The 24,833-nt window shown below is 48.1% G+C and overlaps 1 protein-coding gene across 8 annotated transcripts in view; it reads left to right on the top strand.

Moving 5' to 3' along the window:
* Bcat1 (branched chain amino acid transaminase 1) overlaps positions 1-24,029 on the top strand; it is an 82,312-nt gene extending 58,283 nt beyond the window's left edge. For 7 of the 8 annotated variants that reach the window (XM_063285688.1, XM_008763372.3, NM_001394001.1 and 4 more), the window contains 6 exon segments: positions 4,105-4,268; positions 8,150-8,292; positions 13,870-13,955; positions 16,234-16,374; positions 18,648-18,722; positions 22,856-24,029. In XM_063285688.1, coding sequence (XP_063141758.1) covers positions 4,105-4,268; positions 8,150-8,292; positions 13,870-13,955; positions 16,234-16,374; positions 18,648-18,722; positions 22,856-22,897 — 651 coding nt within the window. In that variant the 3' untranslated portion in view covers positions 22,898-24,029. 8 annotated transcript variants of the gene reach the window in all.
* Positions 24,030-24,833: the final 804 nt, after the last annotated feature.

Below are 24,833 nucleotides of genomic sequence, written 5' to 3'. Positions count from 1 at the left end.
TGAGTTCTCTGCAAGAGCAGCTGAGCCACGTCTCTAGCCCCCTCAATGAGTTCTTTCCATGGAGAGACAATGAGTGTAAGCCACGGAAGCTGCTTAAGCCATCTATGGACACAGAGGAACTTCAGGTTTGCAGATGTGAGTGGACCTGGATTAAATTTTAGAAAAATACCAAGTTAACATTCCCACACACAGCTTTGGCCAGCATTAAAAAAATGCCAATGTATAACTTAGCTGTTGCTAAGGATATGTATATGAATGAAACGGTTCATCAAGATGCTTTTTCTAGAGGGAGGTTTAATGGCGGCGGCTAATTCTGCCTCTTTCCAACAGTGCTCGATGCTGCCACCTAGTGGAGTAAATGCAAAGGTCAGGGAAAGCACATTTAGAGAGAGAGATCTGTCTTTGCTTTTGGACTACTGTTAAAAACCTGAAGGCTTTGTGTGATCTGCCACAGATATCTACCTTCTCAGTCAGAATGAGGTTAAATTTAGTACAGAGGAAAGAAAATATTCCTTTTTAGCTACTTTTTTTAGTATTGTATAAATTCTTAGTTATAAAATACTTCCTATGTGGGCACTCACTGAGGTGCTCAGCAATCACGAGGTAGATGACAAGGTGCTAGTAGGTCAGACAGACAATTCATTCAGGAATTTAGAAGGTAGATGTGGTCTTCATATCTGACCTATTACATCAGTAATTTACGTTGAGTGGCCTCTCCCGACTCATGATTTGAGTTGGGTACTTTTCTGTTGTTGTGTTGTAGAGGGAAGGGTTTATTTGGGCTTACGATTACAGAGGGATAGTCCAAAATGGCAGGGGAAGTATGCTACGCAGGAAGCCTGGGAAATTACATCCTCAACCTCAAACAAAAGGCAGAAAGCCAGGTGAGACCCTCAAGACACAAGGTGCTGTTATTAGTGACAGTTCCTCCTGGTTCTTCGTCTCACAGGAAAAGAATTCAGAGACGTTTGTCCAGTGAAGCAGACTTTCAAAGGGAGCCTGCAGCGGGCTGGCCATAACGGGGGAGCAGCCCACTGAGCTCTGGGTTGTGGATTTTGAAACTTTACTTTGCAGTAGTACATGTTAATCACACCTAAAGGGTCTCATGACATTTCGGACCGTTTTTAATGTATTTGGCCCAACCCCCTCCCATTAACGCCTTTCCTTTTCCCGACCAGTTGTGCTGGGATCTTTAAAAGATGTTTTTATGGCATTTATGAGGCAGATGGTGTATTTACTGGGTGAGGTGACTCCTTTCCCCCTGGGCTATTGTGGACTGGGTCTCCCTTTTTAGGATATGTCTTCCTTCTAGCTTCTAGAAAAGCCCAAAAGGGGAGAGAGAGTGTTTGATGGGATCCGGGGCCTTCCAGCTCTCACGCCCTCGGCGCCCTCACCGGTGTTTGTGTGTGGCAACTAGGGAAGTGTCCTCCTGCCACCCCCAATCCCCGTTCCCCCCACTGCCTTTGCTTCTGACACAGTAAAAATATCCCAACTGCAGCTTCAAGGCCATTTAACCACAAAGAGGTGTTCCCAGCACCAGAGACACAGAAGGCACTGAACCAGCAATTCCTTCAGTTACCTCCCATCTGACTCCTCGCCCACAGTCTAACCATCCTCTTGGCTCATCACTGAATAAGCTCTCAGAGATAAGATGGTTCCCTCAGATCTGGGACAGACCAGGTGTGGCTCTGCACAGTCTGCCTCCCAGATGAGAGGACAGAGTTCTTTACCCTGCAGGGGAGAAGATTGTCATTTTTCCAGTAAAGTTTCTATTAAAGAACAAACACCTTTAATACCAGCACTGGAGAGGCAGAGGCAGGTGGATCTATGTGCTTGAGGCCACCCCGGACTATGGAGTGAGTTCCAGGACAGCCAGGGCTATGGAAAGAGACAGTCTCAGAACAAAAACTAACCCACCAAACAACTAACTAATCAACTAACCAACTAACCAACCAACCAACCAACCAACCAACCAACCAACCAACCAACCATTCAAACCAGCCCCACTGCTCTCTGACTGGTCACTCTGACTCAGTCATGTAATTCACCATCAGTTTATTCTAGGGGCTCAGAGCCCTGGTTGGTTCTCCCGAGTATTTGTGAGTAAGTGTGTGTGTGTGTGTGTGTGTGTGTGTGTGTGTGTGTTGTATGTGTATGTCTGTGAATGTGTGAGTGCATATGTGTGTGAGTGCAGATGTGTGTGTGTGAATGTATGTATCTGTGACTGTGTGTGTGAGTGTGAATGTGTATATGTATGTAAGTGTGTGAGAGTGTGTTTGTGAGTATGTGTGTTTGTGTGTGTATGTGTGTTTGCAAGCATGTGTGTTTGTGTGTATTGTGTGTGTTTGTATGTGGGTGAGTGTGTATATGAGTGTATGTTTGGGAGCATGCGTTTGTGTGTGTGTGTGTGTGTGTGTGTGTGTGTGTGCGTGCCGCACGCACATGTGTCATGGCACAGCAGTACAGTGTGTGGATCGGAGGACAGCTTTCAGAAGTTGTTCTCTCATTTCACTTGGACGAGGCAGGATTTATCTGCCATGCTATGAGCTCCTGGATAGCTTGCCCACAAGCTTCTGGCTGATAGTTCTGTCTTCTTCCCACCTCACTGTAGGAGTGCTGGATCACACGTGCCTCCTGCCACATCTGGCTCCTTAATGTGTTCTGGGGACTGGACTCAGGCGGTCAAGCATACATGGCAGACAATCCCCTCGCCAGCCCACAGATGCATCCTGAGGCTTACAGATATTTAACTCCTGGTTCTTAGGGAGGGGCCCTGAGGCAGCCAGTGTGTGCTAGAGACAGGCATGGTAGAGACTCGAGTAAAAGGCAGCCCAGCATTAGCTTGCCAGGCAAAGAGCATAAGGTAGGCAGCCAGCTAGAGTCAAGTCCCCCTTGGTTGTCACTCTGTGAGACAGGCACAGCACACTGCAGTGGTCACCATCCATCCTGGGGGATCCTGGTTTGCTGCTCTGACCTGCCATCTCGCATTGCATAGCCGACTGGAGCTGACCTTTCTGTCTTTATGACTCACAGCCTCCGGGACTTTGGGTCTCTGAGGATTCACTGCCCTGACTTCCTGATTATAGTCTTCCCGTACGTGGAAAAGGCTGTCCTCGGTCTCAATTTCATTTGCTGAAGATTTATTTATTCTTATTTTTATATGCATGGGCATTTTGCCTACCTGGATGTGTGCTGTGTGTGTGTGTGTGTGTGTGTGTGTGTGTGTGTGTGTGTACAGTGTAGAGGCCATGAGAGGGTACTGGACCTCCTGGCTGTGGAGTTATGGACAGCTGTGACACCATTGTGGGTGTTGGGAACCGAACCTCGGTCCCCTACAAGAGCAGCCAGTGCTAGTAACTGAACCATCGTTCCAGCTCCCTGTTCATGATGTGAGGTCTAAGTTCTCTCGTCCCCTTCAGATGGGACTTGTGCTGCCTGCTGTCTCTGCCTCCTGCTGACCATTACTGCAGGCGCCATCACAGCCTGCTTCCCCATGCCTGCCCTTCGCTCACTCACAGCCCTCACACTTTCCGGAGCGCCCAGCGGGTTTTGAAAAGTCTAGATGGGGGTTATGTTCTGGGGGTTAGAGAAAGGTTCCTCTTTCATCCGGTAAGCAATATCAGCAACTTAACTGACAGCTGTGTTTCTTCCTCTAAAATCACCACTCCGAAAGCGAACCGAACCGAACGGAAACCTAAAGTTGTTTTAAATTACAATCATTTATTTACGCTGTGTGTGCAAGGTGTCGGTGGGGGACCGCGTGCACACCATAGCATGCCTGTGGAGGTCAGAGGGCAGCTCGTAGAGGTTGGTTCTCTTTCTATCCCGTGACACTCAGGGATCAGACTCAGTTAGTCAACTCTTCATGCTAGGTCACAAACAAGCGTTCATCACTGGGCCATCTCCGTCCCATCTCATCCTGCCCATCTCCCACACCCAAACTTAAATACCCATTTTCAGTATATTCTTTAAAAAGCTTTGTGTCACTAAACTTTGTTTGGGCGACCTTCCGGGATGTGGGCACAGGTCTGTTTTAGACCCTAAGAAGGATGTCTCATGGAGTTACAGAGGTATGGTTTGTTTTTTTTTTCCTCCTCCTCACAGCCATCGCTTGGAGTCAAGAAGCCTTCTAAAGCTCTGCTCTTTGTGATTTTGAGCCCCGTGGGATCTTATTTTTCTAATGGGACCTTTTCTCCGGTGTCCCTGTGGGCCAACCCAAAGTTCGTCAGATCCTGGAAAGGTGGGACTGGAGACTTCAAGATGGGCTGGTAAGTCGGTCCGTGTGTCCACACGTTGGTGCGTCTCTCCTGGCTGTAGAGTGGCTGTTGTGCGCTGTCAGTGGCGGTGTGCTTGGTAGCTGCCTGTGGTTTAAGATTTAACTTTGTAAAGGTGTTAGCTGTGGGAGGTGTTGCTTGTGGCCTGCCCTCCCAGGCAGCGGCGTGGGATGGGCGCAGAGCAGTGCTTTGAACCTGCATCCTTCCCAGCTACAGGCTTTCACTCGGCTCCAGGGAACCCTGTCTGGGAAGGTGCCTGTTTCACCATCTGCTGAGCGGCCGATGGCCGGCATGCCTGGCGTGAAGGGGCAGAGGGAATCCCTGCTTCGGCTTTGCTTGGCCGTCTGTTTTCTGTTTCACCGGCTGTCTGTAGCTGGCAGGAAACAAACGAGCATCTGAGATGTGTTGGCCAGTTTCAGGGTTGACTTGGCTCTGAATTCAGAATGTCCCTCAGTGGATACAACAGAAGGAGCCAAGTTCCCCGGGCTCGTCCCATGTCTGAATCAACTGGTGACATACAGAGGTGTTCCTGGAAAGTGACTTTCAGTGATGTTCTGAGAGGATTAGGAAAGTCATAGCCCAGCGATAGTCCTCTGATATGAGCCACCGAAGCCAGATGTGAAAGGAGTCCCACAAGCCCGGTGTGCTCTCCAGCCCCCTCAGAGCATTTCTGAAGATAGGCTTCTCTAGGAAACTGTAGCTTGGGTGCCTCGGGTCTGTTCCTTCTGTCTTTGTGTTATGCAACACTGTTACATCTCACCTAAGCAGTATCAGCTTCCGAATTCCAGCCCCCGGGCTTAGCAGTTAAGAGAACTTGCTGCTCTTCCAGAAAACCGGAGTTGAGTTTTTTGCACCAGTGTCAGCAGGCTGGCAACAACCTTTAACTCTAGCTCCCTGGGATCTGATGCTTTCTTTCTGGCCCTTATAGGCACTTGTGCATAAACACACACACACACACACACACACACACACACACACACACACCCCACCACCACCACCATACATACACACACACACACACATACACACACACACCACCACCACCACCACCACCACCATACATACACACACACACACCACCATACACACACACATACACACACCACCACCACCACACACACACACACACACACATACACACACACACCACCACCACCATACATACACACACACCACCACCACCACCACCACTACCACCACCATACACACACACATACACACACACACCACCACCACCATACATACACACACACCACCACTACCACCACCATACACACACACACACATACACACACACACACACCAAGACCACCACCACCATACATACACACACACATACACACACACACACCACCACCACCACCATACACACATACACACACACACACCACCACTACCATACACACATACACACCACCACCACCACCACCACTACCATACACACACACACCACCACCACTACCACCACCATACACACACACACACACACACAGAGCATCACCACCACCACCACCATACACACACACGCACGCACACACACACACACACCACCACCACCATACATACACATACACACACACACCCCACCACCATCACCACCACCACCACCACCACCACCACCATACACACACACCACCACCACTACCACCACCATACACACACACACACACAGCATCACCACCACCACCACCATACACACACACACACACACACCACCACCACCACCACCACTACCATACACACCACCACCACCATACATACACATACACACACACACACACACCACCACCACCACCATACATACACATACACACACACACACACCACCACCACCACCATCATACACACACACACATACACACACACACCACCACCACCATACATACACACACACCACCACCACTACCACCACCATACACACACACACACATACACACACACACACCAAGACCACCACCACCATACATACACACACACATACACACACACACACACACACACCACCACCACCACCACCACTACCATACACACCACCACCACCACACACACACACCACCACCACCACTATCATACACACATACACACCACCACCACCACCACCATACACACACACACCACCACCATTACCACCACCATACACACACACACACACACACACAGCATCACCACCACCACCACCATACACACACACACACACACCACCACCACCACCACCACTACCATACACACCACCACCACCATACATACACATACACACACACACACACACCACCACCACCACCACTACCATACACACCACCACCACCATACATACACATACACACACACACACACCACCACCACCACCACTACCATACACACCACCACCACCACACACACACACACACCACCACCACTACCACCACCATACACACACACACACACAGCATCACCACCACCACCGTACACACACACACCACCACCACCATACACACACACATACACACACACCACCACCACCATACATACACACACACACACACACACCACCACCACCACCACCACTACCATACACACCACCACCATACATACACATACACACACACACACCACCACCACCACCACTACCATACACACCACCACCACCACACACACACACACCACCACCACTACCACCACCATACAGACACACACACACACACCACCACCACCACCATACACACACACACACACATACACACCACCACCACCATACATACACACACACATACATACACACACACACACCACTACCACCACCATACACACACACACACCACCACCATACATACACATACACACACACACACACCACCACCACCACCATACACACACACACACACACACACACCACCACCACCACTACCCTACACACATACACACCACCACCACCACCACCACCACACACACACCACCACCATACACACACACACCACCACCACTACTACCACCACCATACACATACACACACACCCCGCCACCATCACCACCACCACACACACACACACACACACACACACACCACCACCACCACCACCACTACCCTACACACATACACACCACCACCACCACCACCACACACACACACACCGCCACCATACACACACACACCACCACCACTACTACCACCACCATACACATACACACACACCCCGCCACCATCACCACCACCACCACCACACACACACACACACACACACACACACCACCACCACCACCACCACTACCCTACACACATACACACCACCACCACCACCATACACACACACACACACACACACACACACACACACACACACACGTGCGCGCGCGTGCGCGCGCGCACTATGTGGGCATGATCTCTGTGCATCAGGGAATTGGAAAACCAGGTCACTTTGGGCTCCCATTTGAAGCCACTAAACATCGAGAGAGAGAGAGAGAGAGAGAGAGAGAGAGAGAGAGAGAGAGAGAGAGAGAAAACTCACGGGACTCAGTTCTTTCCCTCACCACATGGTTCCTGGGATCAAACCCAGGTCACTAAGATTGGCGGCAAGCTCCTTACTGCCCAAGCCTTTGTCTGGCCCAGGGGAGAATTTTAAGGGAAGCGTTCAGAGGAAATCAGTCAGTTTGTTGGATCCTCAACTCAGAGGATGGCCTACAGTTTTCCCAGCCGAGACAATGTCAAGTATTCCTTAACCAAGTTTTAAGACCACTAATTTTCCAAAATTATAAATGGATCATAGTAATCTTTGAGGTTGGCAGAGAATAGAAAGACTCAGGTAGACATGTGCCCACTGTCCCAGTGACTGTGTGTGTGTGTGTGTGTGTGTGTGTCCACAGTGCATGTTCATAACGACAGGTTTTCTTTTCCCCACTAGCAACTATGGATCTTCCCTTCTGGCGCAGTGTGAGGCGGCAGAGAACGGCTGTCACCAGGTCCTGTGGCTGTACGGCAAGGAAAACCGGATAACTGAAGTGGGCACGATGAATCTCTTCCTCTACTGGATAAACAAAGATGGAGGTAATCGCTCTTCCGGTGACTTCACAGGGCGCAGGGGCGGAGACAGCAAGCGCAGCTCGGGGGCGGGGTCTAGCGGCTGCTGTGGAGACTGCATCAGGGTTGGTTTTTATTCTCATTTCTGCTGTTCGGCTTGAGAAGCTTGAGACTGATTTCACACTGAGCTGTCCTACAGATGGCTCATCGTGTAAAAGCGCTGGCTGCTCTTGCAGAGGACCTGGGTTCCATTCTGAGCAACCACACTGTGGCTCACAAACTGTCTGTGACTCTAGTTTCAGGGGAATCCTGTGCCCCCCTACTGGACTCCAGGGGTACTGCACCTATAATGCATAGACACGCACAGACATTTTTTTTTTTTTCCTAAAAACGTGATCTGTTTTTCTTCTTCCCTTTGCCCTCTCCTAGTGTCATAACATTCTTCGGTGAGGAGTCTTGGTTACTTCAGTGATCATTCGCTCTGGGCCATGCTATAGTAAACTGTCTATTGTCTATAGGGAGAAGAATTAGTGTACCCCTCCTTTTTGTTCAGAACTGTGATGTGAACTTGGTCTTCCCTATGCTAGGCAGGCTTTCTCTTGGACTACACCTGTAGCCTCCTTTTTATTTTTTATTTTGAGGCTCTTAAAGTTGCCTGGGCTAGCTTTAACTCAGTGTGCACCCAAGGCTGACCTGGAACTTGTCATCTGTGTGAACCTTCTGAGTGGCTGTGGTAACAGGCATGTTCCACCAGGCGTGGCTGAAACGCCCATTGTCTTCTGTTTACTTTGTGGTGCTGTTGTCTGGGCTCCACCAACAGCCCAGACCTCCCCTTCCCTCGATTCTCTCTGTCTCTGTTTCTATCTCTCCGTCTCTGTCTCTCTCTGTGTGTCTCTGTCTCTTCTCTTCTCTCTCTCTCTCTCTCTCTCTCTCCATCTCTCTCTCTCTCTTTCTCTCTCTACCATTCTCCTCAGAGAACCGTTCTCCTTTCTGCACCCGTTGATACCATCTCACAAGCTCTACAGGTTTTCTCTGCATTTCTATTCGATTAATGACAATCTAGGGCTGCAAGGAAGACCAGGGGGTGAGGGTGTTTGCCTCCATGCCCGACAGCCTGAGTTTAATATCCGCTACCCACAAGGTGGAAAGAACAAACTGATCCCCAAAAGTTGTCCTCAGACCTCCACATGTATGGCCTGGCGTGAGTGAACCCACACACACCCACACAAAATACACGACACTATTAAATACAATCCGGTGTGCCCTGAGTTTGCCAGTAGATCCATGGTTATTGATACCTGCTGACCACTCCATGTAAATCACAGACAGTCTGTTATTTTATTGAGTCAAGGACTTGTGTGTATAGCCCAGGATAACCTTGAACTCGTTATATCTCCAGGGCTGAGTTTGAAATTTAGATTCTGTATGTCAGGAATATAGGGGATTGTAGCATACCTGGATTGAGGTTTTTTTGTTTGTTTTTGTTCTGTTTTGTTTTGTTTTGAAGACAGGGTTCCTCTCAGTAGCCCATGTCAGCCCCAAACTAACAGAAATCCTTCTGCCTTGGGCTGTGGAATGTCGTAATTATAAGCCTGTGCCACCATACGTGGCTATTTTTAGCACCCTGAATGCTCAGTGTCTGCCTTCGATATGAGTTCAGTGGAATGTTGACAGTTTATATAGTGTCGAGTGAAATGACTCAAAGCAGGGAGCAGAGTGGACCTGTGTTGACTGTTAGCATTCTGACAGGCATGCAGAACGTAGGAGCACATTTGTAGACCTGTTATGGTTGCAGATTGTTTATTTCACGGCAATTATAGACACCAGAGATGTGAAGTAAGTCAGAGGTGCGGCTGGCTGTTTATGTTTCTAACACCAGCGTTAGGAATTGGAGACAGCAAGATCCTGGGAGCTCCCTGACCAGACCCCCTCCCCGACAGGGTGAGCTACAGGTTCACTGAGAGACTCTGACTCAAAAATGACTTAAAGAATGTGAGAGGAAGATACTCAATGTTGTCCTCTGGTTCTGCATGCATGTACACACACATGTGCACACACAAGCTTGTACATGTGCACACATGCTGGAACATACACATGTTCACACACATGTGCATAATGTTCTCTCTTACACACACACACACACACACACACACACACACACACAAATAAAAACATAAAAGGTTCCCCTCTCTTTACCCCCCTTCTCTGTCTCATTGGTAATCTAACACCATGTAACACAACCCTCCTGTGATTCTCCTCCTTGGAGGTTGGGGATAGATGAACACAGCAGCCCACAGAACGTAGGACAGGAACCGACCGCAGAATTTGCTGAGTCACAAGCCATGTCTGTGGGGCTCTGTTTCTTCCTGTGTGTTCTGGAACTCGCTCTGGCTCCTGGGAGGAGGGTGTTTGCGGTTGCAGAGGAAAATGACTACTTCTTGCCCAAATGCTATCATGTCGTTGGCTCTGTCTGGGAACCAGGGGACAGATGTCCCTTGTCGTCAGCTCTGTCTGGGAACCAGGAGACAGATGTTCTGTTTCTTGACCTCAGGCTGGTGGTTACAGTAGGAGGCTAAATTCATTTCATGGAACAGCCTTTGCGCATGTGAACGCTGCTGTTTGGATTTAACTCAGTGTTGTTTCCTACTCTAAAGTGTAGGAAAGGTCTCTTTCTGTGTGAAAACGGCACACACACTCACACACACATACACACACACTCACTAACTCACACACACACGTACACACACTCACTCACACACATACACATACTCACATACATACACACTCACACACATACACACACTCACTCACACACACATACACACACTCACACACATACACACTCACACACATACACACACTCACACACATACACACACTCACACACACATACACACACTCACACACACACACACGCACACATCCATGCATTTCTGTGTCTAGCTAATGACTTATCGCAAACATGTTTATTTTGAGACCATAAACACTTAACAAATGACAAGTACCCTTGGGAACATCGCCAGGAACCATCTCTTCCTTCTAAAAAGTGAGTTTCAGAAAGAAAAAAAAAATGACCCCTGCTGCAGCCCAGCAAAGAGAATTCACTCATTCATATTTTAAAACTAAAAAAAAAATGTATTATGGAGGTTGGGGAAATGGCTAAGTGATAGTTAAGAGCACTAGCTGCTCTTCCAAAGGATCCAGGTTCAGATCTGGTGCCCTGCTCTGCCCTCCACAGGCACCACATGCTTGTACCGCACATACACAGGTAGGTGAAATCCCACACACATGGAAACAAAACAAAAGCCCATGTACCTCCCTAGGACAGGCATTGGGTGTACAAAGATGGGCAGATGTCCACTGTGGAAACTATCGTGGGCTAGCACAGATCCTAGATTCACCCCACCCTGAGACAGAGAGCAGTTTTCCTAGGGCCGGGACACTGCCGTGGGAACCAAGCCTTTTCTCACTGTCACCAGCCTGGGCAAACACACCTTTGTTTCTCTGGTAAAATATGGTTTGACCTGGGTTTGTTTTAAAGTTCCTGTCTATATTCACAGTCCTGGGGGAGCCCCAAAACAGCAGGGCTGTCTCCGTAGTGCTTCTATGTGGTGTTTCTATATGCATATTTGTGACCTCCTCTGCAAGCAGGGGGTAGGTCCTAGACAGGTTGTCTGCTGTAAGGGTCAGCATCTTTGTAAGGTTATATTTAAGGCTGGTTGGTCCACATTCATGGATGCCAGAGGTGGGAAGGAAAGGGGGGCGCTGACTACCAACGGTGATTTTATTTTATTTTTTCAGATAGGGTTTCATGCAGCCTAGTCTAGTCTCAAACCTCATCTAAGAATGACCCTGAATTCCCAATTCTGCCTTCAACTCCCTGGTGCGGGGATCAAACCCCCAGGCTTCACACATACTCTGTAAGCGTTCTACCTACTGATCTGCTTCCCCAGTCCAGCGAAGTGACTTTAAAGGGGGGCCTGTGTAGCGGAGGGTTACCTGGTGCTTATGGTTGGATCGCTGTGCCTGGCCTTCACGGCGGAGCGTTCACTTGGGGTCTCCCGTGTAGTCAGAGTGGTAGTTCATCTCTTGAGACTGTGCTTGCATTTTCTCTTCTCTCCTTTTGAAGACACGAAGCTTCCCCCTGAGCCCATTGCCTTCAGATCTCTGTGGGAAACTCTGAGTCTCCACCATTCAGGCAACATCTGTGTAGCTTGAAAGGCAGGAGTTGTGGGCTTCTGAAGTCTGTGCCTGAGGGAGGAAGAACTCTGCGTGTGTGTGTGTGTGTGTGTGTGTGTGTGTGTGTGTGTGTGTGGTGTATTGCTGTAGATGCTGGAGGACGACTGAGGTAAGGTGCCTTCTCTTGCTTCTTTGGACCTTATATGCTGAGACACAAGGCTTTTCACTGAGCCCAGGGCTACTGGTTTGGCTAGACTAGTTGGCCAGGAAATGGCTCCTGTGTCTGCTGCACCAGTGTAAGCCATCCCATCCGGCACTTACTCGGATGCTGGGATCAGAATTCAGGCTCCTCACAAGTGCTCACCACCAATTATCAGGCTCAGGCTACCTGTTCTGAGGTAACGGCCTCCTCACAGAACTGCTGGGTGTGGTACTGACTTGGGTCCAGAGCAAGATTTTATGTGTGCTGTTGTAAGCACGGAATATTTTTATCAACTAAGAAATAATTTTACACAAATGTTCATCTCATAGTCCTTAATTCTCACTTCTGACAATAGAATTCATTTTTAGAATTTTATTTATTTATATTTAGTGTGTGTGTGTGTGTGTGTATTCTTTAGCATGTGTATATGCTTTATCTGTAGGTAAGTACCCTTGACAGCCAGTAGAGGGCGCTGGAGTTACAGACAGTTGTGAGGTGCCCGAGTTGGGTTCTCTGCAGGAATAGTTAGTGCTCTGAAACCAGAGCTGTGACTCCAGCCTCTAATTCTTACTCTTGCTCTCCCTTCATTTCTCTGGTTGTGATAAATGGAAGACAGTTGCACAGTTCCCTCCTTCTGCTGTGGGGGTTCCAGAGGACTGAACTTAGGTGGTCCAGCTCTGGAGCCAGTGCCTTTACCCACTGGCTCATCTGCTCGTCTCTGCTTATTTAAGAGAATTTGTTGTGTTCTTAACCGTGTGTCTGTGTGGAGGAATGTGCACATGAGTGCAGGGCCTGTGGAGTCCAGAAGGGGATTGGATGCCTTGGGGCTGCGTCACAGGCTGTGGTGAGCTTCCTTTATGTGGCTCTGAGAACAGAACTCTAGCCCTGAATAGCAGCAGCTGTTGGAATCCACTGCACAGCGTCTTCTGTTCTTGTATTAAAGTGGTCTTAAGAATTGTGACTGTTGGGCTGGAGAGATGGCTCAGTGGTTAAGGGCACTGACTGCTCTTCCAGAGGTCCTGAGTTCAAATCCCAGCAACCACATGGTGGCTCACAACCATCTGTAATGGGATGTGATGCCCTCTTCTGGTGTGTCTGAGGACAGCAACAGTGTGTCCACCTAGAAATAGATAAATCTTTAAAATAAAAAAGAATTGTGTAACTGTCGAGATACGTTGTCTAACAAGGGAAAATTTCCAACCATCCCTGTTCCTAATTAACAGAAGAAGAACTGGCGACGCCTCCGCTAGATGGCGTCATTCTCCCAGGAGTCACTCGGCAGAGCATCCTGGAGCTGGGAGAAGAGTGGGTGAGTACCTGATCGGAACAGCTTCCATGAGCCCAGCACTCACACACATACACACACACACATACACACACACTCACACACACTCACACACACACTCACACACACACTCACACACACTCACACACACACGCTCACACACACTCACACACATACACACACATACACACACATAAACACACACACTCTCACACACACACACTCTTACACACACACATACACACACATTCATACACACACACACACACACACACACACACACACATCAGAACAAGCCCCCCTTTGCCATGATATCATATCCCATAGTTCCCATCAGCATTATCTGATCTTTAAATCTTACCTGGAGCGAAGATCTCACTAGAAGGTCTGTGTTGGCAGAACTTTCTTTTAGCCGGGAACAGAGAAACCCGCTGAACAAGATGTCTTAGTGAGGAGGACTTCTCTACTAGCCTCAGTCTGTGTACAAGGTGCCTTCTACCAGCCAACCTGGTTCACTCTGGGTGTTTCCACCCAGCCTTAACTTCAGCTGGAAGCCATTCCACTTTGTGTTGGTGACATATCCTATAATTTATTCCAGTATGCCTGTCACTATTACAGGAGCCACAGATTTTTACTGACATTAATATCAACGTAATGTTAATTTGTCCTGCCTTTTTTCTCCCCCCACTACCCCCAGTCCCCGTTGTCTCAGATTTCCACGTGCTTATTTTAAAGTGACAGACACTCAGAGCAAATGTAACGCTGTTTTCTGTGGATGTGTGACAGAGGCTGGAGTCTTAGGGTTGTTGTTTGAAGTGACATAGTGTTCCTAAGGCGGGTGTCGAGTAAACTGGCCGTCTGGCAGGGGTTCTTGGCTGCTACTAATATGATTCATGTGTTCAAAAAGTCCCCAGAGACCACGAAAAGGTTTTCAGCACACTGTGGTCAGACAGCCCTAGTACACAAGTGTTGGGACACACGTAGTTTCGGAGCAGACCAGCAGTTTCTCTGGAGAAGACTGCAAACAGAGGCTGTGAGCTGAACAATCCTACCAAGTCCAGAGTAGACAAAACCCGCCTGCCGCCCGTTGGCTGCCGCACACTGGGCATGACATTTGCAAGCTTCTGGCTTGATTTCAGCAGCTTGCCCTGTCCCCAATATGTTTGCAGTTGGCAAGATGGCTTTCTGAAGCTCAGCAATTTCCATTTTATTAAGAGAACGAATCGACGGACCACAGGTCTCCCAACTCGTGGGAGCCAGCTCGACACCTCCGGCTTCTGAGCATAGGTCATGCCTGAGGGGTTTCCTTGACTCCTTAAGTGCAGCTTATTTTAAAGTTTCCTTGAAAATGCTGAGAGGCACCGGGGGCACGGCTTGCCAGATAGAGAAGCTAACCCACAGACAATGGCGAGCCAGGCAAGCACTGTCCTGTTGATTTGCAGGAGGGCTACTTTTCTGTTTCTTCTCTCCGGAACGCAGTCCTCAACAGTTCTCAGTAACGTCTGGTGGTTTTCTGGAACTTACGTGTTTAATAATTTATTTAATTTCACGTGAAATCACAGCAGCTCTCATGGTAATTTCTCACATAAAGTCAAAACACTGGCCCCAAACAAAGAGCGACTCCTTCTGCTCTCTGAGCTCAGTGGATGATTTTTTTTTTTAACCAATTTTGAAGGCAATCAGATGAGACTTAGTTCAGATCTGGTTCTCACCGTTTGCCAGCTGTTTGGCTCTGGGAAAGCCCCGCCCCATCTGGAACCCAAGCATCCTCAATTGTCATGTAGAGAGGATGTCTTCAGCATGAAAGACCTTGGCTCATGGTGGGCACAAGGCCAAGGGCTGATATCATACCAACCTATGATGCAGTAGGTTGATCTCCTTTAGTGTAAAGGACACAGAAAATGCGCTCGGTGCATTAAGTGGCTCTTAGAGGGAGTCTGTGTGTGAGACCCATAACAACACACACTTCCTAAAGCGGGCATGTGTGAAAGTGTGCCCCGCCTCCGTGGTGAACGTCCAGTGAATTCACTTGAACGCTGTGGTTTGAAAGTAGGTTGTTCAGGATGTTGGGCGCTCACACAGTGTGCCCTTTTCCACTCAACATGTTAAGGTAATCGCACAGTGTGCCTTTTTCTGCTCCCCGCAGAGGACCATTAGGACACCATCCAAGTTCAGCCAGGTCCAAAGATACATGGTGACTTTCTCTTTTCTTTTTTCTTCTCTTTTCATCCTCCACTGCCACCTCCTCCTCTTTTTCTTCACTCCCCCCCCTTCCTCCTCTTCCTTTCAATATTCCAAACAGGGCGAGTTTAAGGTGTGCGAGAGACACATCACCATGGATGACCTGTCCACCGCCCTGGAGGAGAACAGAGTGAAGGAGATGTTCGGCTCGGGGACAGCCTGCGTTGTCTGCCCAGTTGCCAGTATTCTGTACAAGGGCCAGGTAAGACAAATGGTTTTATACCCTAACCTTTTGCCCAGGGCTGGTGAGATGGCACGGTGCTGGAGACATTTGTCATCCAGGCTGAGAACTTAAGTTTTGGTCCCTGGGACCCACATAGCAGAAGGAAAGAGGGCGGCTTTCGAAGCTTACCTGTGACCTCTCCCGCACTTGTCTGCACCCCCGGTGACACACACAATTAGCCAGTAAACGGATGCATGGAATTCAAAAAACGTAAGCATTTGCCTGTAATTTAATGAGGTCATCACTTCGAGGGGAAGTCGAGCTGGATGGGACTGGGTTGGCCCATATACCTCTATCATTTTTTCCTGGTGGTTTCACCAGAACTCAACTATGATAGCAAGTCAGCCCTGCCCTTGGCAAATGCGTGAGGCCAATTCGGTCAGAACGGAGACTTCCGCCATCACCTGGTTCTGCCAGCTTGCCTAGGAAGCAGCTGGATGTCAGCGCTCTGGTTTCTGACTGTGCTCCCAAGCCGAATGAGGAGTGGAACAGCCACAGGAACACAGGATGCACCTGAGAATTGTCTGTTTGTCTGTCCGCTGCCTTTGCGGTTGTCAGGGTTCAGTAGACCACTGCACAGACATTTCACGTGATGCCCTCTGATAAGCTATTGTCTTCTTGCTACATGCAGCTGACTTTAAAGAACAGATTTATTTGCTTTATTTTGCCTGCATGTCTGTCTGGTGCTCGTGTGTGTGTGTGTGTGTGTGTGTGTGTGTGTGAGTGTCTGTGCAGTGCCTTTGGAGGCCAGAAGTGGGTTCTGGATCCCCTGAACCTCCAGTTACAGACCACCATGTGGTTGCTGGGAACTGAACTCAGGACCTCTGGAAGAGCAGTCAGTGCTCTTAACCTCTGAGCCATCTCTCCAGCCCTTATTTAGTCACTTTTACTTGTGTCATCTATGCATTATTTTGCCAGTTTGAAGGCTTCCCCTTCTGTAGAAAAATCCAGTCCTCGTGAGTGTCTGTCAGCCTCTGTCTTTATATCGTAAGGGTATAGGAATCATTTTACAGGCACTCCATCAATGTGTAGATGCTACTCTATGCGCACGTAGGCAGTCTGTGTCTGTGTGGGCGCGATTATGTAGGCGGATAGGTGTTACTCCTGCAAGACCAACTACTCCTGAGGCCATGCTAGATAGAAACTCTCCGATGGATGAATCGAACGTTGTAATCTCAGCTGACTGGGTTGGTCATTATTGTTATTACTACTATTCATATCACTATTAATTATTATTATTATTTGTTATTATGTTTTGTGTAACACTTTAGAGTTTGCTCTTCAGGGCTGGCTGCTGAAGTAGTTTGACGTGTAGCTATTTCACAGTGGGGAAAGTGCCTGGTTGTACGTAGATTTGGCAGAGGGACCGGGGAGGAGGGAGGTGGGAGGCGGAAGGAGGGATAGAAAAAAGCAGAGAGAGAAAGAAAGGATTGTAAGGGCCCAGACTGAGTATTTTATGGCAATATCTAGGTATGTTATTAGTAACTAAATGCTCGTTTTAATAACTAAAATCCAATTGCTACTCCAGCCCAGAAATAAAAAGTTTACAAAGGTTAAGTTATTTTTAATGCTTCTCCTAAACGCTTCAGGGAGGCATTCAAGGCCCAAAAGGGGTTCCTAATTATCGTATTATACTAAAAGGCATAATAAGAAGAGTGTTTGAGAATACTAGCTATCTGCTAACTATCAAAGCATCAAAAGCCAGCCCGCCAGCAAGGCATGAACAGGCATGGCTAAGATACAGGCCAAGGGTATGAGATCTCTTTCGGCTAGGAGTTTAACCCTCCCTTCCCATGGGAGCTGCGGCCCGTGGAGGTACGCCTTGCCCCAGACGTAGGTTCAGAAACTCCTTATGTAAAAGAAGAGCCTCGCTTTAATTCACCCCTTTGAAATCACTTGCTTTCGTTTGTTTCGTAATATCTTTGAAGTCTGGTCCCTTGCCAGAGTGTTCAGTAGAGGGCAATTATTCATCCCGTGGGTCCTTAAACACCTGGGTTGAGTTATTTGGGGACCCCTTCCATTCTGAATTCCTTAAACCACCCTGAAGAATGGCTTTCGAACCCTTTGTGCCTTCGATTGAGTTGGTAGGAGATGAATATGCGGTCTTTGACTGACTGGTGCAGGCTAGGGAGGTAGCAGGCGTTAATAGTATGTCGGGGTGCCTCTCTCAGTCTTCCTGTTTTAGAAATGGTCTTCCTGTTACCCACATGTGTGCCTCTCACCCTCAGACTCCTTTCTCCCTCCCTCCTCAGATGCTGCACATTCCAACCATGGAGAATGGCCACAAGCTTTCAAGTCGCATCATGGCAAAGTTGACTGATATCCAGGTAGCCATTTTCACCACATGGGGTTGGGGACCAGCAGGGGGAGGTGGCTCAGGGGATAAGAGCATTTGCTGTTCTTGTAGAGGACCTGGGTTCATGTCCCAGCATCCCCATGTCAACTCAGCTCTGGTTCTAGGAGTTCTGGAACATTCTTCTGTGTGCCTCATACTCAGATGCATAAAAGAAAAATAAATATTCAAAAAAAATCTCCTTAGGCCTCAGTTTGTGGTCCAATGAGAGAGACCATGCTTAGTGCTAAAGCTTTGTCCTCCATGTATTAGAACCACAAAGGGAAGATGTGAAATGGTGTAATTCAAGGCGAGTATTAAACTCAGGGAAGATATTCGTGACAGAATGAGTGAGGTTGAGTGAGGCAGAAGGGGGAGAGAGACGATAAGAAAAAGAAGAGTGGGGAGCGGGGTATTCGTGAGGGACTTGGAATCAGCTAGCCTTCCAGAATAAATGCAATTTTCAATACTTAAAATTCTGATTTAAGAGTACAACATGTTATTGTAAAAAATGGAAAATATATTAAAAATAGGAGAAGGGGTTGGAATATAGTGATACTGTCTTTACCTACCATGTGGTGAGGTCAGGTCACATCCCAATACCCAGAACTGAGTGGGAAGGAATGAAGAAGAATTAAATATATCCAATGGCTGTTAATTCTGAATTTTGAATATTTTCAACTTCAACATTATATAAGCATGTATCTGTTAACGTATGTATTTCCCAACAAGACAGTTGTAATTAAACATAATTTTGTTACCTGCCTTTTCTATATAATAAGCCATCCGCTTTTATCTCCTGAATTTCTCAGGCTGGGGACAAAGCTCAGTTGTTGGGGGTCCTTGTTTACTGGGCACAAAGCCTTGGGGTCAAACCCAGCCTCTCACACACCAGACTGCCAGTCACACTTGTAATCTTTTTATAGCCAGACCTCGGGAGGACCAGAGGCCATCCTCCGCTAAAGAAACTTCCAAGCTAGCCTGGGCTATATGAAACCCTGTCTCAAAAAACCAAAACTAATTTAGATAAGTAATGAAGGAGGAAAAAGGATAGTCTACTGTTTCACACCAGTGAGATGCTTTTCGTAAAGCTCTTTCATGAGAAAGTTGGTGGGGGCGGAGCACATCTTTAATCTCAGCACTTTGGAGGTATGGGCAGGGGATCTCTGAGTTCAAGGCCAGCCTGGTCTACATAGGGAGTTCAACTTTACCAGGGCTATATAGTGAGGACTTTTATTTATTTATTTATTTTAAAGATTTAAATAGAGAAGATGCATGAAGGGGATGAATGCTTAAATGTTTGTCACCCACAGAATTCAGGTCCCCAGAATCCTGTGTAAATGCCACAGGTCATGACAACCCATCCAGCAATTCCAGCTTTTGAAAGAGAGCCAGGGGATCCCCAGAGCTGGTTAGTAAGACCAGCCGTATCCATGAGCTCTGGGCTTGACTGAGTGACCGGATCTCTCTGAGTAAGGAAGAAGAGTATCAACCGTAGGACTCTCCATACACACGCACATTTGGGTATCTACATATACATATGTCTGCACACGTATAGACATGCCTACACACGGACAGCACGTGTACAATGGAAAAGGGAAAGAAAAAAGATGCATGTGGTAGAACGGTTGAGAAAACCTCAACTTCCCCCCGTTTATGCACTTTAGTGGCCGTGACGCTAAATACAGTATCAAGGCTGACGAAGCAGCCTGTCTAGTCCAGTGCTCCCTGTTGCAGGTGCCTGCTGGTAATTGGTAATTCGGCACTTGGCCGGTGGAAGTGGGGGGAGGGGAGACCGGAAGTTCTCAGTTGTTGTCAGAGACTTCCAGTCTCAAGCCAGCCCTGGCTACAAGAGAGCGGGTCTTTAAAAACAAAACCAAACAACGCCCCCCATCCCCCACCTCCCCTGGTTCACTCAGAATCCATACTGAACGCAGACAAAGGTTGTAACCGCAGGCACAGGAGATCAGAGATGACTCAGAGTCAGTCACTAGCACACGCACCCCGTGTCCCCCAACGTGTTAAGCAACAGGGCCTTCCATCCATAATCAAAACCACATCTTTTTCCCCTTCAATTATTTTATGCTTGTGTCCTCAGGTCTCCAAATTATCCTCTTACAGGATGGCAAATTGGTGCTGTTAGCCAAGCGACTAGCTTGTCTGTTTCCAAGAAAAATAATTTTTAGTAATTACTGAGGGGGGGGAAAAGAAGTAGGATGTTACATCATGTTTGACATTTGATCTCTTTGGGCGTTACATGGAAACATGATGTTTCTCTACAAAGTGTTCCACAAAATTAAAGACAAGCGTAAAAACCACACACACACAAAAAAAGCAAAACCCAAGCTCTTGCCAGTGTGACTCAGGGGGAATTTTTGAAACCTCAGATGTGTAGACTTTTTTCGGGTAAGTACTGCTCTGGAGAAACCAATTATCCACATTGATCCCTGGGTGCTAGGTTACTCAACAAATACCTCTAGCAAAAGGTACAGGCCCAATACAAGGTTGTTTTGTGCCCCCCCCTCCTTTTATAATCAAAAGGGAGAGGCACTCCTGGGTCTTTACAAAGCTGAGGTGAACTCGGCCTCGCTGCTTGCCCTTCTGTTTTTGCCCATCCTATACTCCCAGCTCCCATTCTAAGGTCTCCTCTCGCCTGCAAATGCTCCTTTAGTTTCACGACGTCACCGTCTCTGCCGGAGCTCCTACCATCCGGTTGCGTTATACAGTTATAGCTGGTTTTCAGTGTTCGTCCCTGTAGGAACTTTTTCCCTTAGGTTTGTTTTTGAGACAGGGTCTCTCTGTGTACACCAGGCTGGCCTTGAACCCTACAGCATTCCTCCGGAGCATGTACGGCTCACCTCCTGTGGAAACCTTTTAAATAACCTCTTGAGCTACCTAAACTCAGAAGTTCAATTATAATCGGTCACACTGGTCCCCTCCTAGGGCTGTTTGAATGCTGGGGTTTGAGGTTTTGCTTTTGTTGTTTTGTTTTGCTTTGTTTTAAACTTCTCTTTATGCCTCCTAGGGTTTAGCACAGGTCTAGGGTAGAGTCCACAGACAGTAATATTTCTTTTTTTTTTTTTTCGGAGCTGGGGTCCGAACTCAGGGCCTTGTGCTTGCTAGGCAAGCGCTTTACCACTGAGCTAAATCCCCAACCCCTGTAATATTTCTTCATCGAAACATGGAGTGGGATGGCAAGACAATGTTTTTAAATGCCAATCGTGTGTTGCTCCTGCGTTTTTACATCTCCTAGGGAGAGCTAGGGGATGTCTTGAACGATATGGCCTCGATGGGTTTCATGTTATTAAGCGACAGACTTGAGCTAGTAATTTTATAACAAGAAAGGCTTTGTCTAGTTCACGGCTTCAGAGATTCAACACTGGTCCGGTCTCTGATGACACTGGCAGGTGGCAGGTCCCCGTGCAGCTTAGGGGGTGGGGGGTGGGGTCTGTCCTTTTCAAGGCAATGGCTCCAGTGAGCTAAGGGCCGAGGCCACACCTTAAGTTCTGCTGTTATTTGCCAGCTCCACCGTGGGGACAGAGCCTTCAAACCAGGCCTTTGAAGAGACGAGACAGACAGCACGTTGAGGCAAGCGTCAGATTCTTCCTCGTTATCCTATCAATGTGGATATTCATATCATCATGCCTGCCTCCGGGTGGCTGGAGCCTAGGCCTCAGGCATCAGGGAAAGGGGTGTGAGGAATGAACTCCTGTTTCACGGAGTAGGAAAAGGAAGCTGCAGGTTCATAGTGAGGTTATTACCATGTTATTGATCGATTGAGATAGTCTCTTACAGCCTAGGCTAGCCTTAAATGCCTATAGATCCCCACTGCCTTCACCTCCCAAGTGCTGGTACTACAGAAGACTCTTGTTTTTAAGTCTGTGGGAAGAGAGGGGCGGGGTGTGTGCACTTGTAAGTGCCAGTGAGCATGAAAGCCAGAGAGGGTTCTGAATCCGACTGGAATTAGAGACTTTTGAACCCAGGGGCTGACTGAAGCCAGGTCCTCTGGGAGATAGGCCCGAGCTCTTAGCTGCTGAGCCCCTGCCGCAGCCGATGGAGCCCGTGAGGGTGGGTTGAGCTGCTCTCTCTCAGACTGAAACACCACGGTTGTCTTTGCTTTTGTTGCAGTATGGACGGATCAAGAGCGAATGGACACTGGAGTTGCCCTAATGGGAGAGCTCAGGGTATCGGTGACGGGGTGCCACAGAAGACCGACTCCTGTCCTCGAGCTGGGACAACCTGTGACTATTTTAACTCCTTGTAGTTCCATTGTTCATTGTTACCAAACGAGTTTGTGTCCCCCCCCCCCCCCCGTGAGCCAAGAAAATTGCCAGTGTTAAGTGTCACCTGTGAACATGATAGTAGCTGCTTTACTGTACCTTTCCTTGGAAAGCTATCAATGAATAATTGCCTCCCCTCACTCCATACCAGATCCTTAGTAGGAGAATGGGTTCCCCCACCAATGAGATGACTGTGTGCTGGAAGGGCTACTGAGGAAATGCCATAGGCGGCCTCCCTGTGACTCATGGGCACCCTCAGAGCGGGAGCCCTTTGTTACTTTTGCTGGCTGGTAAGGTTCTGTTGTTTACGTTTTTGTTTGTTTGTTTCTAATTGGGGAAGATTTGGGCTCCCTGTGAAGCCCTGCTGGCCTGGTATTCCGTGATGTCTGCCCAGGCTGGTCTCAGACTCGGAGCGGGTCTTCCTGTCTCACACAGCCTTCTGGATGCTGGGGCGATGGACAGGTGTGATACCTTGATTTGTTTCTGTCTTTTAAACAAAAGTTTGGTCGGCTGGATTTCGTTTCTCCGCGCTTCTGTAAGTCCCTGAGTCCGCGCTAAGGTGACCGTGCCCCTTCTTGGTATCATGGCCTGCACTAATGTCACCGAAGGTGTCTGTGAGGCTCACTGCCCTTTTTCTGTAACTATACCTGGCTGCTCACTGCGCTGCTATGAGACTAGGGGTCCTGTGCCTTCTAGATCTTTGTATCCTCAAAGCCCAGCACATAGTAAGTATTCAGTACTTGTTTACCATGAGAATGAACATAGAAGTGTACTTTCTGTCTCTCCATGCTGAAACCCTTTCGGAAACCACGCCTGATTCGGGCAGCATGTAGCAGTATTTATCTTAGGCTGTCTTTCTTGTCCCTGGACTCCTCCAGACAGCATGGAGGAATTCTGTTTTAAGATTATCTTGGAGTTTAAGTGATTGCCCTGGAAAAATGAAATGTACCAACCATGTGGAAATGACAGCTACTGTACATTATGTATGAAATGCCAAATAAAGGGACAAGTTGGGAGATAAACTCTGGATTTGGATTTTTTTTTTTTCGGAGCTGGGGACCGAACCCAGGGCCTTGCGCTTGCTAGGCAAGCACTCTACCGCTGAGCTAAATCCCCAACCCTGGATTTGGATCTTAATCTGCATTTTGAACCCTTCTCTTGAATGGGCATTGAAGAAGCACCCGGCTAGGTCACAGACACTAATTCCAGATCATGTCCTCCTCTGTTGGGAACTGTGAGTGGAAAGTTGAGCAGAGGCCCAGTTTATCCAGGAGAAAGTCAGGTCTCCATAGAAAGCAGCCACCCTCAGAAGGTTGACTCTCAGCACGGTGTTGGGTTTCTTGGCTTCAGTAGCTTTCATCTTACTGATGGAACTGGGGTCTCTTCAGAGCCCCGGGATTGGGGGTGGGGGGAAGGACATTATAAAAACTCCACCCATAAGAGACAGTCCTTAAGACTGGTTAATTAAGACTGGTTAATTAAGACTGGTTAATTTAACATTTAACCACACAGAGCACTTTAATCCCATTCCAGATGCTTAGCTGTCCGGTTTCTTTTTAGACAAATAGTAAAAAACTGTGGTAGGTCATGATGGGAGATGATAAAATAGGTCCGAGGGGCCTTTTCCTTGGCGACTGACGTCCTGGGTAAGGGTGCCCTCAAGCGCTTCTCCATCCTTCCCTGCCCGGGCCCCTTCCTGAGGGTATTCATGAGGTAGCAGCATCCTGAGATGCTCTTGGCTTCCCCATACTCTTTGACCTCGTCTTTAGGTCCAGGCTAGACCGGCAGGTGTAGTAGCTGTCAAGCAACACAGAAGCAGCAAACCG

Source organism: Rattus norvegicus, chromosome 4 (assembly GCF_036323735.1).
Source record: "Rattus norvegicus strain BN/NHsdMcwi chromosome 4, GRCr8, whole genome shotgun sequence".
Classification (NCBI taxonomy): domain Eukaryota; kingdom Metazoa; phylum Chordata; class Mammalia; order Rodentia; family Muridae; genus Rattus; species Rattus norvegicus.
The sequence above is the reverse complement of the archived record's forward strand: the minus strand, read 5'-3'. Positions and strand labels throughout refer to the sequence as shown.